Source organism: Trichechus manatus, unplaced genomic scaffold, assembly GCF_000243295.1.
Source record: "Trichechus manatus latirostris isolate Lorelei unplaced genomic scaffold, TriManLat1.0 scaffold00099, whole genome shotgun sequence".
NCBI classification, from domain to species: domain Eukaryota; kingdom Metazoa; phylum Chordata; class Mammalia; order Sirenia; family Trichechidae; genus Trichechus; species Trichechus manatus.
In genome coordinates this window covers 4,935,505-4,948,659 of record NW_004444035.1, presented here as the reverse complement: position 1 = coordinate 4,948,659, position 13,155 = coordinate 4,935,505, and the positions used below count along the sequence as shown (strand labels likewise).

The following is a 13,155-nucleotide window of genomic DNA, read 5'->3' as shown; positions in this document are numbered from 1 at the left end:
CATCCAAAAACACTATAAACAAATACTAATTACCCTTGTTGCTGCACATGGAGAATAGAGGCACATTTTGCTGCCAGAGTGGCCCATTTTCCAGCTTCCGTCTCCAACTCCCTACCCCCCGCACTGCCCGTGAAGTGCACAGGTGGCCACGCCACCCGCCAGCCGGGTCTGTCTACATTCACAGCTCTACCAGGAGGCACGCCATTGGCCCTGGGCTAGCCTTACGTCCCGTCCTGCAGGTTACTGGAGCCTCAGACTCCTCTCTCCCGCAGAAGCTGATACTGCAGTTTCTGCCTTTGGCAGGAGCAGCCTCTGATCACTTAAAGCCACAGCCCTTCATTTATGAAAAACGAGAGCCAGGCATTAGACTGATCGATTGCCACTTACTTAAGTATCAGCTGGGAGAGTGGAAGGAAAAAAACCGACCTTCTCTTCGTGGATAATGGAGTTATTTTTGGATTTGTGAGTCTTTTTATTCCCGTCTCTAATTATTCTCCCAAAGCTGTACATTAAACGAGGTCATGAACCAGGAGAAGAGCTACAGAAGTGGGGGGTACTGTCCCTGGGAACCAAAAGGACATTATCACATGAGGGGCGTTATCACTCAGAGTTTAATCTGGATGTTAGAAAACTGTCCACCGGTGTTGGAAAAAATAGTAAGTTTGTAATGCTGATTTGAGAGCTGAAGAGTTTATCATAAATTTGACATTTTTAGTCTCTCACTACGGAGCTGAGGAAGGTAACTGATGGCCTGCACTGCCACAGGGTCAGTTACAAAGGCTTTCGTATTGAGCAGGTTTTGGCCTTAACAACCAAAAACAACTCATTGCCATCCAGTCGATTCCGACTCACAGCAACCCTATAGGACAGAGCAGAACTGCCCCATCGGGTTTCCAAGGAGTAGCTGGTGGATTCGAACCGCCGACCTTTTGGTTAGCAGCTGTATCACTTAACCACTGCACCACCAGGGCTTAGTTGTATTCTAAATGCTTGATTTTTAAAATGCAGTATTAAGTTGTTCTGAAATCACAAACCAGTGAGTCCAAGCTTTGAAAATTAACAAGTAATTGGTCTTCTAATATAGAAAAGCTGAAGGAAAACCAACCCAGAGAAAACCAGAAGAAAAATCAAATACATACCTACATATGTATTTATTTATATACCTTAATCTTATAAATTTAAGCCTTATTCGTGCTTGTTTGATCATCTAGTTCAAGTTCAAGTAAGCCATCAGTAAGTTTTGTCTTTAAACAGGAAAACCTGAAGACAGCTTTACGAGATGACCCGCAACAACCCTGTAACATGTTCGGTGACCTTGCCTAAAATTCACTCTTTCTAATAGTGCCCAAGCTGCTAATAGAAACAAGAGCTGGCAAAAAAAATTAAACCACTTTTCAAATTTATGGAAACTAAAGGGAAGATTAAAAAATTAAGCTGGTATAATTTCGAAGAGTAATTTTGTGAAAATTGTCACGTTCTAGCACAAATATATACTAGGTGATATTTCTGCTTATTAAAGAGATTTTGGGGACAAGGGATTTCAGTACCTATACGGACATTTTCCCCAACTCCACTGCACTGAACCATCCTGCCTTCAATGCCTCAGAAGCCAGGTAACTAACACCTTCTAACTTTTGTCAATCACTGTAACCAGAAAACCTTGAGGTCACCTTTGACTTTGTCTAAATGGGTTGTGCAAAAGTCAGTCAGTTGTCTCTTCAGAATGTCTTGAATCCACTGCACCTTTTCTATTGCACCAACCCATTCCCAGGCTCAGAAAGCCTCCCTCACACCACCTGACAGCAGGGTGCTAGATTACTATTCCACATTCCTTATCCATAGAAAGAAAAAAAAGGGAGTCCCCAGGTGGGGACTGGATGCAGGAGGTCAGACTCCATGACTAACATGCTGGGCTCACCAAAGGCTGTTGGTCTGAGTCCACCCAGAGGTGGCTTGGAAGAAAGTCCTGGTGATCTACTTCCAAAAAATCATCCACGGAAAACCCTATATAGCATATCAGGTTGCCATGAGTTGGAATTGACTTGATGGCAACTGGTTTTTTTCTTTTTTTTTCGAATACATATAAACTCCCGTGTTCAAAAATAGTTTCCCATTGAGTGCATAAAAAAATAAACTTCACTCTTGTTCCATGGATCTCAATCATCCGGCTCCTGCTTAGACTCCCAACACCCTCTGTCCAAGTCACACATGCCATGCATGTCCTTCTCTGCCATCTTGTCGATGCCACTCTTCCTGGAATGTCTGGTCATCTCTACCTGACCCGTTAAGTAAAACTTCTGGGAAGGCTAAACGTCAGTCTTAGATCCCCCACCTCCCTCCCCCAAAGGCTGTAAATGGACATTTATCCTTCTGAAGTGGTTGGGAGTTATTAATAGTAGCAATCAACCAAACATCATTCCACACGCTGTGAAAAATAAGGAAGAGATTTCGGGCATGATCTTGCCTTCAAAGGAGCTTGGGGCCCAGCTAGAACTAGAATCCCCAGGCCTATTTCTTCGGTCATCTCCACGTGAGGGCAGCAGCACAGGATGAGGACAGAACCAAGGGTTTTAGAGGCAGACCATCTAGAGAGAAATCCTGCCCAGCCACTTACTAGCTATGTGACCCCAGCCAGGCAACTTAACTTCTTAGATTGCTCGTCTACAGAGCAGGAATAACGCCTACCCCAAAGGAGTCTGTGAGTGTTAAATACGACCTTTCACATGAAAAGTCAACCACAGTGCACGTGACACAAACTAAGCGTCAGCCCCTGCTCTGCTGTCCCTGCAGCTTGCCCTTACACGTACCCACCCTTTACTTGTCGATGGTAAGGTGCATTTTGTCAGAGATACTGATGTGCTGTTTCTTTTTATTCAGCGGCTTCTATATCCGTGTTTCTATCTTAGATGACAAGCTAATTTAGTTCTCTTCATACTGTAACATGGAACATGCCACACAACGGGGGCGGGGAGAGGGAGACGGGAATACGGGTAGAAAAAAATGCTTTCAATGCTCATGCATTAAATAGATGAAGTGCTCCAGGAAAGAAATGGACTCGCCATAATTTAATTAGGAGTCCTCTGGACAGAGGCACTCAGTCTCTGGCTGCCGTCCCATCAGTGTGTCTGCTACTGAACAGCATCAGCATCACCGGGGATTCTGTCAGACAGCTCAGCCAGGTGCTCTGCCTGACAGGTACTGTGTCTTGCGTCACCAATGGTCCACGCTGAATGCGCATGGGGCGTCTGCTGTTTCTGAGGTGAGACGTTTTTTACTTTCAGCAGACTGCTAGTGTCATTCAAAATCCCCCGATCTCCCCTTGGGAAGTACCATGAACCTGGGATCTCCAGGCTGACCTGTCCCACCACGTGGCCAGGGATTCATAACAAGCATGACTGAGAGACAGATGGAGAGTTCTGACAATGTTTCTCTTCCCCTTTGTCCCTCCACCTGGCTGGATGCCTCTACCCCTGGATCCTGAGACATATTTCTGGGTCCTTGTAATAAATTCTGCTTTAAAAAAAAAAAAAAAATCACCTTTGTTTAAGTGCTGCAGCAGGTCAGACTCCACTTGCAAAAAAAGATTTGGAGGGACTGTGCATTTTAGGGAGAGGCTGAGAGGAGTGACCTCAGTCACTGAGGCTTACCTAGGAAGGCCCCCGCCTTCAATGGAGACATTGGGACTGCGACCATCAACACTGACATTCACACTGGCTGTCTGTGGAGGATACTGGAACACTATGCAAGGGTGAACTAGCAATTAGAACAAACTGAAACCAGCATTAGTGAGTCCACTGAGAAACAGAAAGGGTGGCATAAGCTTCCAGATTCATGAGCCATTTACTAGACCTTCTGCTGTGTAATCAAGTACATTTACCCCTAAAGTGGGAAGGCTGCAATTCTTAGACTTGCAACAAAAGTTCATAGTTCCAGGATTCCTTATAATCAATCATTTTCACCCAGAGGCTAATGCTCCAAGACCATGTAGAAACGGTTAGAAATAAAAAGAGAGAGATGTATTTTCTACACTTCTGTAATGGGTATGTGAGAAGCAAAGGGTTAAGAGTATTTTCTTTTAATTGCTTAACCTTTCTCCTGATTCCGTCTTTCCTTTCCAACTGTTTTACGACAGTGCTCTGTAAACATCTGGCAATCAGTAGGTATTTGCTGACTGATTGTAAAACAGAGAGACAGAGAAGAGCAACATTCAGGTATACACTGTGACCACTATGTAGGATGCACTGTCTTAGGTGTTGGGGAGGTTTCATAAGAAAGAACCAGACTCAGGATCCTGCTCTCAATGAACTTCCTGTCTTAAAACGCAAAAACAAGTGCTAAATGGATACCGATGATATAAGGTGGGAAGTGCAAAGAAGTATAGTGCTCCTGGCATCCACGGGGCGGATATAACATAGAGCTAGGAGGCCCTGGAAAGTCTTCCTAAGAAAAAAAGGGGTGGGGGTTGGTTTTGAGCTGTCTTTTAAAAACTCAGTGGAGTCAGGATAACATGGGTGTTGGGACATAAATTTAGGTGTAAGGTGACGTTCACATACAGGACAATCAGCCCTGAAACTCACTAAGAGGTTGCCATGTTGTGGTCTGACACAGTATCTCTCAAAATATCCAACCTAGGAGTTTTTCCTTAAGTGTTGGATCTACTCTTTCTCCAACTAAGGACCTGATAAATGTTGACTTGTCTTTAGGGGGCAGGCTGTATGGGGAAAAAAGTGTCCTCAAACAATAGGATCACACATAATGTTCACAGCACAGACGTCTAACACCTGTCTTCCACCTCACATCCCCTCCTGGGCCTTTGCTCGCTGAGGGGTGCAGGCAGCAGGGCTACCCGCTCTCTTTACTCTGCGTTTTCATTTGGTTGTGTGTGTAATGAATCCGTGTACATTAAACGCAGGTGATGATACGGTGCTACTATCAGAAAGACCTGGACACGTAGGACACCGGGGGAAGAGGAGCAGCCCAATAACAACATTTGAACAAAGGATGAAAAAGTACAGGAAGTTTATGGGGGACTTTTAATTCCTAGTGCCCTAGACCTGGGTTCAAGTCCTGATTCTCCTTTTGCTAGGAAAGTTAGTTCAGAGCTCTATGCCTCAATTTTCTTATTAGTAAATTCCAGCTCATTGTGGTTTGGCTGAGGATTTAATAAGGTAATTAAGGATATCTGGTACTTAGTACAGAGCCCTAGTGGCACGGCAGTTAAGAGCTCGGCTGCTAACCAAAAAGGTCGGTAGTTCAAATCCACCAGCTGCTCCTTGGAAACCCTATGGGGCAGTTCTACTCTGTCCTATAGGGTCGCTATGAGTCAGAACTGACTCGACAGCAATGGGTTTGGTTTTTGGGTTTGTTTTTGTTTTTTTTTTTCTGGTACTTACTAAGTATTCAACAAATATTAATTCCCTCTTCCCTCTCCTGGACCTCCCTAACATACAGCAGGAGCATACAGGTGGTGACAGTAGGGTTAAAAAGGCCAGCTGGCACCAGATTATGGTCTTGTCAGTTGCCGTAGAGTTGACTCTGACTCATGGTGACCCTACGTATAAACAGAAGGAAACAGTTCCCAATCCTGGGCCATCCTCACAATTGTTGGTATGCTTGAGTCAAATTACTGACAGCTTCCTATCCCAAGTTATAAACCAGAGCTACCTAAAGGAAAGATGTGAGCCACATGTCATTTTAAATTTCCTAGTAACCACATGAAAAAAGGTAAGGAAGAAAAGATGAAATTAATCTTAATAATATATTTTATTTAAACTGATATAGCCATATTAACACTTCAACATATAAACACTAGTAATGAGATCTTTTACATCCTTTATTTTTCTATTAAGGTTTCAAAATCTGATGTGTATTTTACACTTGCAAAACATCTCAATCCAAACTCGCTACATTTCAAGTGCTCAATAGCCAAATCCATTGCCATCGAGTCAATTCTGACTCATGGTGACCCTACAGAACAGAGGAGAACTGCTCCATAGGGTTTCCAAGGAGTGGCCTGTAGATTCGAACTACCGACCTTTTGGTTAGCAGCCATAGCTCAACGTAGCTCTTAACCACTGCGTCACCAGGGCGAGTGGCCACCATACTGGAAAATAATGGAAACCCACTGAAGGTTTTTATCAGCAGAGTGGACTGCTTTGGAATGACAGTATCTGTTAGCAGTGCTTGGACAGATTATAAGGGAGAAGGAGTACAAATGTGAAGACTGGTTAAGAAGTTATTATCATAACCTAGTGGACAGATATCCACGGTCTGAACAAAAATGGCATTAGTAGGAATGGCAAAGAGTAGCTGAAGGGGAGAAACCCCGTGGGATAAAAGTTGATAGGACTTAGTGATTGATTTCATGCGGGAGATAAAGGAAAGAGGTGAAAACAGGGTTTGGGGATCAGTCCCTGGAGAAGGACGTCATGCTTGGTAAAGTAGAGGGTCAGCGAAAAAGAGGAAGACCCTCAACAAGATGGACTGACACAGTGGCTGCGACAACGGGCTCAAGGATGACAACGATTGCGAGGATGGCGCAGGATGGGGCAGTGTTTTGTTCTGCCGTACACAGGGTCGCTATGAGTCGGAACTGACTCGACAGCACCTAACAACAACAGCAAAAACAAAATAACTGGTTTTTCTCTAAATAGACAAACTAACTGTTTGCTCTATTTGATATTATATGGTTTCCAGGTTAGCTCCCTTGGTTATATTACGTAAGCCAACGCTCTAGTTGCTCCCTTCTGTATCAGCAAGACCAAAATACTATATACTACTGCAACTAAAACACTACGTAAGCGTCTCCACCTCCAACTAAAAAAAAAAAATCTGGACAGAGCTATTAAATGCTCATCAGATATAGACCTAAACTGTCTATGCCTGGGAATTCCGCAAAGGCACAGATCAAGTTTCATCCATCTTTGTTCCCTCTCCCCAAGCAGACAGCTACATCATGGTGTCCTCTGCATGAATGAATGCAGGTTTGCTGGACTGGCCCCAATGACAGAACACGTTTCACCGTGTTCTTCTTTTCAGGTATCATGTACACCCGCCTTTAAACTGTGGTTAAACAACACTAACGAGCTCGAATCATACAGCCACCCTAGTTTTCCTCTTAGATCACTCGTTTTTGTTGCTACGTCAGCAGCGGTAGCATATGTTCATCTCAACTTGCTTTTCTCAGTGAATTTTAACCAGTTCCCGAATTAATATTCCTGTAGAATATTAAAGGAAAGGAAATAAATAAAGAACATTTGCTTTGCCTTTGTTACACCACAAATTCTTCTAGGAACGGATGGAAATTCTGTAAGAGTTCCCCAGATGTGAAAGTGGGAGTTACCTCAAAAGTGTTCATTGACCTGTAAATATATCAGTCTCATTTTCCAAAGCATTAAACTAAGTACGAAGTGTGATACTGAAAGCTACGATTTGGACAAAATATTTAGAAAAGAAAAAAGTAAAAAAAAAAAAAAGTTAATGATAATATAGATCTTTCCACTGCTTTTGGTCTAACCAAGAGGCTCTTGGGAAGAAATTAAAGTATTAAGAAAATGTTACCAGCCTACATTTCTAGAGACTGATTCAGGTATCAAGTGACCTGAAAAAAAGCTTAAGTGTATGAATTATATCTGGTCTTCCGAAATCATTAAAGATATCAGAAGACATGAACAGGAGGATTATCCCGCCTCCCCACCAGGTCCTCAGTGAGAAAGGCTATTCCGAGTGGAGCTTCCTTACCTCAGACAGTAGGTGCTGAATTACAACGGTCAGCGCTTCGAACTTGGTATTACCACAGGAAAGAAGCTGCTTGAGCTGCAGGATGAATCCACTTTGGTTTGCACATTTTGCTTTGTACTGAGCCAATTCAAGTGTTTTTTCGGCGGACAGCACATCTGGAGATGTCTGCGTCTGGGTGCACAAACTTTTGGGATTCTTTGGCCTGCCCTTTTCAACTGCAAGAGAAATTAATACAGGCACTAAAATATGTGATGGGAGTTCTTATAATCACCACCACATGGGTTCACAAACAGCCTAAACCACAGAAATGCATTTAAGTTGCCCTCACATCAGGCAAGCATATGGATGAGAACTGAAAACCATCAAATACCTAGACGTTTGGAATTCATAAACAGAGACAGTGCCTTTAGTGCTGACTTTAAAAGACTGATGTGGGGCAGAGAACTGTGTCCACAAAACAAGTAGATTTAGCGACCCAGAAACATGAAAACTGTGCAAAATCACGTTGAGTTCATAGTTCAGAGTTCTCCAGTTAAACTGGTATAGAAACCAACTCTCACTAGTGCTGAGCCTACATACTGATCACATATGCTGAAAGACAAACAAATCATTGGTCTTCAAATGCTTTCCCATCTCCTACACGTTTTCCCTAAACGTCCCATCATTTCCCCACCAATGGCCGGGTCATTACAAAGATTTATAGTTCAGGCAAGTCATTTCCTAATCTCTAATAAATCATTACAGACATGGAAATCTACTCACATTCTACCCCTTATCTTAAATTCATCGCTAAGAGTACTATACTCTTGACTACACTACCCATTTTCTAGCAAACGTTAGAAAATGGATAGCATAGTTTGTTCTGGTTTGGTTTTTTTGAGGGTGGGTTTCTTTGTCAAGTAGTAATAACAGCTTAAGTTACTTTTTAAAAGCACATGCTAAAACTTCAAATCCATCTAAAATGTCACGGTAAGTGATGATTCTCGGTCTATGCCATGGTGCCCTGGGAATTACCCTTAAATTAAAATAAAACACAAACTTCTCAGTTTTGGAGGCATTCCAGATGTCTCCATCACTTTGAATATCACACAGACTTGGAAACACGGGAAATAAGCTGTTAGGTTCTTAAGATAAGTATGCCAAATAATCCAAACAAATCTAAATCTGAAAAAAAAAAAAAAAAAAAAAAAAAAAGACACTAAAAAAAAAAACGTGTCCTTAATCTCACAGGATTCCCTAAGGTGGCCACATCCTGAGGTGACGGACAACTTTAAAAGCAATGAATATTTTCTCTGATTTCTCTAGAAGAGGAGAACAATTGCAGTGATGCTTGAAGGAAAATCAACAAATAAACCTTAGTATTCATGTTCCAAGAACCCATGCCAAAATATATTCCACACACACTTTACGTTAAAAAATGAAAAAAAGCTCTCATTTTCTACTGTCGCTTCACACGGCTAAAAACAACTCACATTTGTACACGTGAAGATTCTCAGTTCTCAACTGAACTATCCGCTGTGTTTTAAAAATGCCTCAAGTGAAGGAAAAAGTATTTATCTATTCTCTTTATTGGCAGTAATTTCTAATAGTTGTTGATCGATAATGGCTACTTCCACAGCAGATGGAGGAGTCACCACGTTAATACTGCCACGACGTTAAAGTCCTGAAGGAAAAATGTAACTTTTATAGAGTCGCTTACTAGATAAATGGAAAACTAATCTAAATATTTGGCAATCTGTCAAAATACCTGTGAGATTATTATTCCTTGATTTTGTCATTTCCTGAAATGTTAGAAATTCTGTCACGTAACACATACTAGTAATTACACGAAATAGTCCCTAGAGAGGACATCATGCTTGGTAAAGTAGAGGGTCAGCGAAAAAGAGGAAGACCCTCGACGAGATGGACTGACACAGAGGCCACAACAATGGGCTCAAACACAGCAACGACTGTGAGGATGGCGCAGGGCAGGATCGTGTTTCGCTCTGTTGTCCGTGGGGTCGCTATGAGTCGGAAGAGACTCGACAGCACCTAACCACACCGACCCCAGTAATTCACTGTGTTTTACTGGTGATGGTGGGCTCTCCCTTCCACTCTCCTATGCAGTTGGTAAGCGTCCAGCATCTGCTGCAAAGGATCTCATTAAAGTGTTAAAAAGCAAAGATGTCACCTTGAAGACTAAAGTCTACCTGACCCAGGCCCTGGTGTTTTTAATTATCTCATATGCATGTAAAAGCTGGACAATGAATAAGGAAAACCAAAGAAGAATTGACTCCTTTGACTTATGGTGTTGAAGAAGAAAATTGAATATACCATGGACCGCCAGAAGAACAAACAAATCTGTCTTGGAAGAAGTACAGCCAGAATGCTCCTTAGAAGCAAGGATGGTGAGACTACATCTCACATAGTTTGGACAAGTTATCAGGAGGGATCAGTCCCTGGAGAAGGGCATCATGCTTGCTAAGGTAGAGGGTCAGCAAAAAAGAAGAAGACCCTCAAGGAGATGGACTGACACAGTGGCTGCAACAATGGGCTAAAGCATAGCAATGATCGTGAGGATGGCGCAGGACCGGATAGTGTTTTGTTCTGTTGTACATGGAGTCACTATGAGTGGTAACCGACTCGATGGCACCTAACAACAACAAGTGTTAGGCTGCTAACCAAAAGGTTGACCATTCGAATCCACCAGCCGCTCCTTGGAAACCCTGTGGGGCAGTTCTACTCTGTCCTATAGGGTTGCTATGACTCGGAATTGACCCAACGGCAGCGGATTTGGTTTTTTTTTTAATAACCTAGTTACAGAAAGTGAGGCCAAGGATGTGAAGCGCCTTGGCCTCTGACTCAGTCTCTGCTGTCCCTAAACCGTGCACGTGCACACACATTTCCACGTACGCTGGGAAGTGGGGATGTGATATAACACATAACTAAGAATAAGTATTTATGCAGTGAACTTAACAAATGTGACTGTAATACAGCCAATTATTACCTCATTACCTTATTCGGTGATAACTCTCATTTTCATACATCTGCATAAACACCCTGAAGAGCATCAACTCTCCAAGTTTGACACCATCCCTACCACGCAAGGGTCGTGCTCCTTAGCTGCTTTCTCATCTGCACTTTCCCTGGTTGCTGCATCCCCTTCAGGGGCCCTGAAGTATCAGGGTTCATCCTGACTCTGTGAGCTTCATATAACCAGAGACGCGGGGCGGGGCGGGGAAGCAGCTGCTCCCATAAAACGTAAGCTGCCCAGATACCAGGCTGCTGCTTCTCTCCGGCTTTCTTAACCGCTGCAGGATTGAAATTCAAGGGGAGGGTGACCCACACACCAGCATCAGCTCCTGAGCGTCCAGCCACACAAACTCAAATGTCACACTGGGAAGACTGCTCTGCTTCAGGTTAAAAAAAAAAGAAAAAACTAAACCCATTGCCGTCGACTTGATTCCAACTCATAGCGACCCTATTGGACGGAGCAGAATTGCCCCATAGGGTTTCCAAGGAGCGACTGGTGGATTCGAACTGCCAACCTTTTGGTTAGCAGCCTAACTCTTAACCACTGTGCCTGCTTCAGGTAGCGACAAAAACTGTCAGACTGTACAAAATACAGTTTTCAGTTTCGCCGGAGCCCAGAACCCCATCCAAACATTAAAGACAATTCTAGTTTTGTCAGCAGAATTCCATTTGCTCAAACTGATGTTTAAGAACATAAACTCTTTGTGCTAAGCCTTCCCTATGGGAGACCTCATGGCGTAGTGGTTAAGAGCTTGGCTGCTAACCAAAAGGTCGGTAGCTCAAATCCACCAGTCCTATAGGGTCCCTACAAGTTGGAACTGACTTAACAGCAACGGGTTTAAGATACCCTAGCACAAACTGGTAATTCATAGCCAGTAAGCAAGAATTTATTCTCTGGTGAGTCCTGCACATAAGCAAAATGACATCTCTAGAAGGGTTTTCGTTGCAAACTTGTCTGCAAAGATCAAAGAACGTCCCATATATCCATGAAGAGAGGACTGGCTAATTTTATGATATAGTGGAATACCACAGCTATTATAAAGAATGAAGAGCTCTCCGTGGGAACTGGTAAACAAAAAAAGCATAGTAAAGAGTAGGGTAGATACTATGCCCCCTTTGTATAAAGAAGGTGGGGGAATAAGCACATTTTCGTTTTTATTATAAATAAATAAAAAGTTATTGTAGAATAGATATGAAGGTACTAATGTTTTTCTTTTTTTGGGAAGGGAATACGAACAAGACAGATGAAAAGTGTCCTAATTATTTTTTTACTTTTTAACCATGGAGGTAAATGCTTAACCCATTCAAAAATTAAATTTAAATCGAAAAGTAAATAAATGTATTTTTTCAAGGTCATTAAAATAATTCCTGAGCACTTAAGTCTTAACACTTAATCACCAAGAAAACATAGCCAATCAGGTTTCTTCTTGCGGAATCTCAATAACGTGGGGTTTACTGTATGTGAATCGTCAGAATAGATTTAAAATTGAGGAAAGACAAATTGACATATCCATATTCCAAGAGTACACGTCTTCACATTTTAATGTAAGAACAAGTAAGCCAACAGATTGCCCTGAACCCGAAACTGGGAAAGCATGTTAATATCTCTGTCTTCTGCTCCATATACTGCGCTGGCCAAGGACAAACTCCACCACGTGGTGGCTGATGACCCAGTTTGAGTATCCGTCCCTCTCTTCACTCCTGGCTCAAGTGGAAATCAGAGATGATGCAAAAATCTCTAATGATGCTCACAGCCCTAATGATCATCAACGGGGCACTTCAAAATACCGTGAAGCCTGTGAGAGCCGGAACTCGACGGGACTGCCTGGTTTCTCCAGGTCTCACAAGTTTTCCGCCTTTGACAAGGTGCAGTCACCACCTCTCTATCACTCTCTATTTAGTGGAAAATATTCAAGTTTTCCTTCTCTGACAGGTTTCTGCCTTACACAGGTTCTGGCTTTCACAGGTTTTAGTGTACTAAAAAGCAAGTTTCCCTTAAATCCTATGGGATTGATTGTTTATGTGAAATTAGCATTATATGAACCAAAATTTGTGCTCACATTCTGCTTACTAGCATTCTACAATTCTGGTAACAGAGCTGTATTTAAAAAGTATGGAGCCCTGGTGGCGCAGTGGTTAAGAGCTCAGCTCCTAACCAAAAGGTCAACAGTTCGAATTCACCAGCCGCTCCTTGAAAACCCTATGGGGCAGTTCTACTCTGTCCTATAGGGTCACTGTGAGTCACAATCGACTTGATGGCAACGGGTTTGTTTGGTTTGTTTAAAACTATGTAATAGTTTGTTTATTATGCCTATTAACAGGACATGTTCCGATTTCAAAGATTCAATTTAATCAGCAACCTTAGGATGGAATGTTAACTTCTACACAGATTTGGATGTTTCT

The 13,155-nt window shown here is 42.6% G+C and overlaps 1 protein-coding gene across 1 annotated transcript in view; it reads right to left on the bottom strand.

Moving 5' to 3' along the window:
- MTUS1 (microtubule associated scaffold protein 1) overlaps positions 1-13,155 on the bottom strand; it is a 121,962-nt gene that overhangs the window by 19,957 nt on the left and 88,850 nt on the right. The window contains exon 5 of the mRNA XM_023737224.1: positions 7,741-7,955. Coding sequence (XP_023592992.1) covers positions 7,741-7,955 — 215 coding nt within the window. The remainder of the gene's footprint in view (positions 1-7,740; positions 7,956-13,155) is intronic.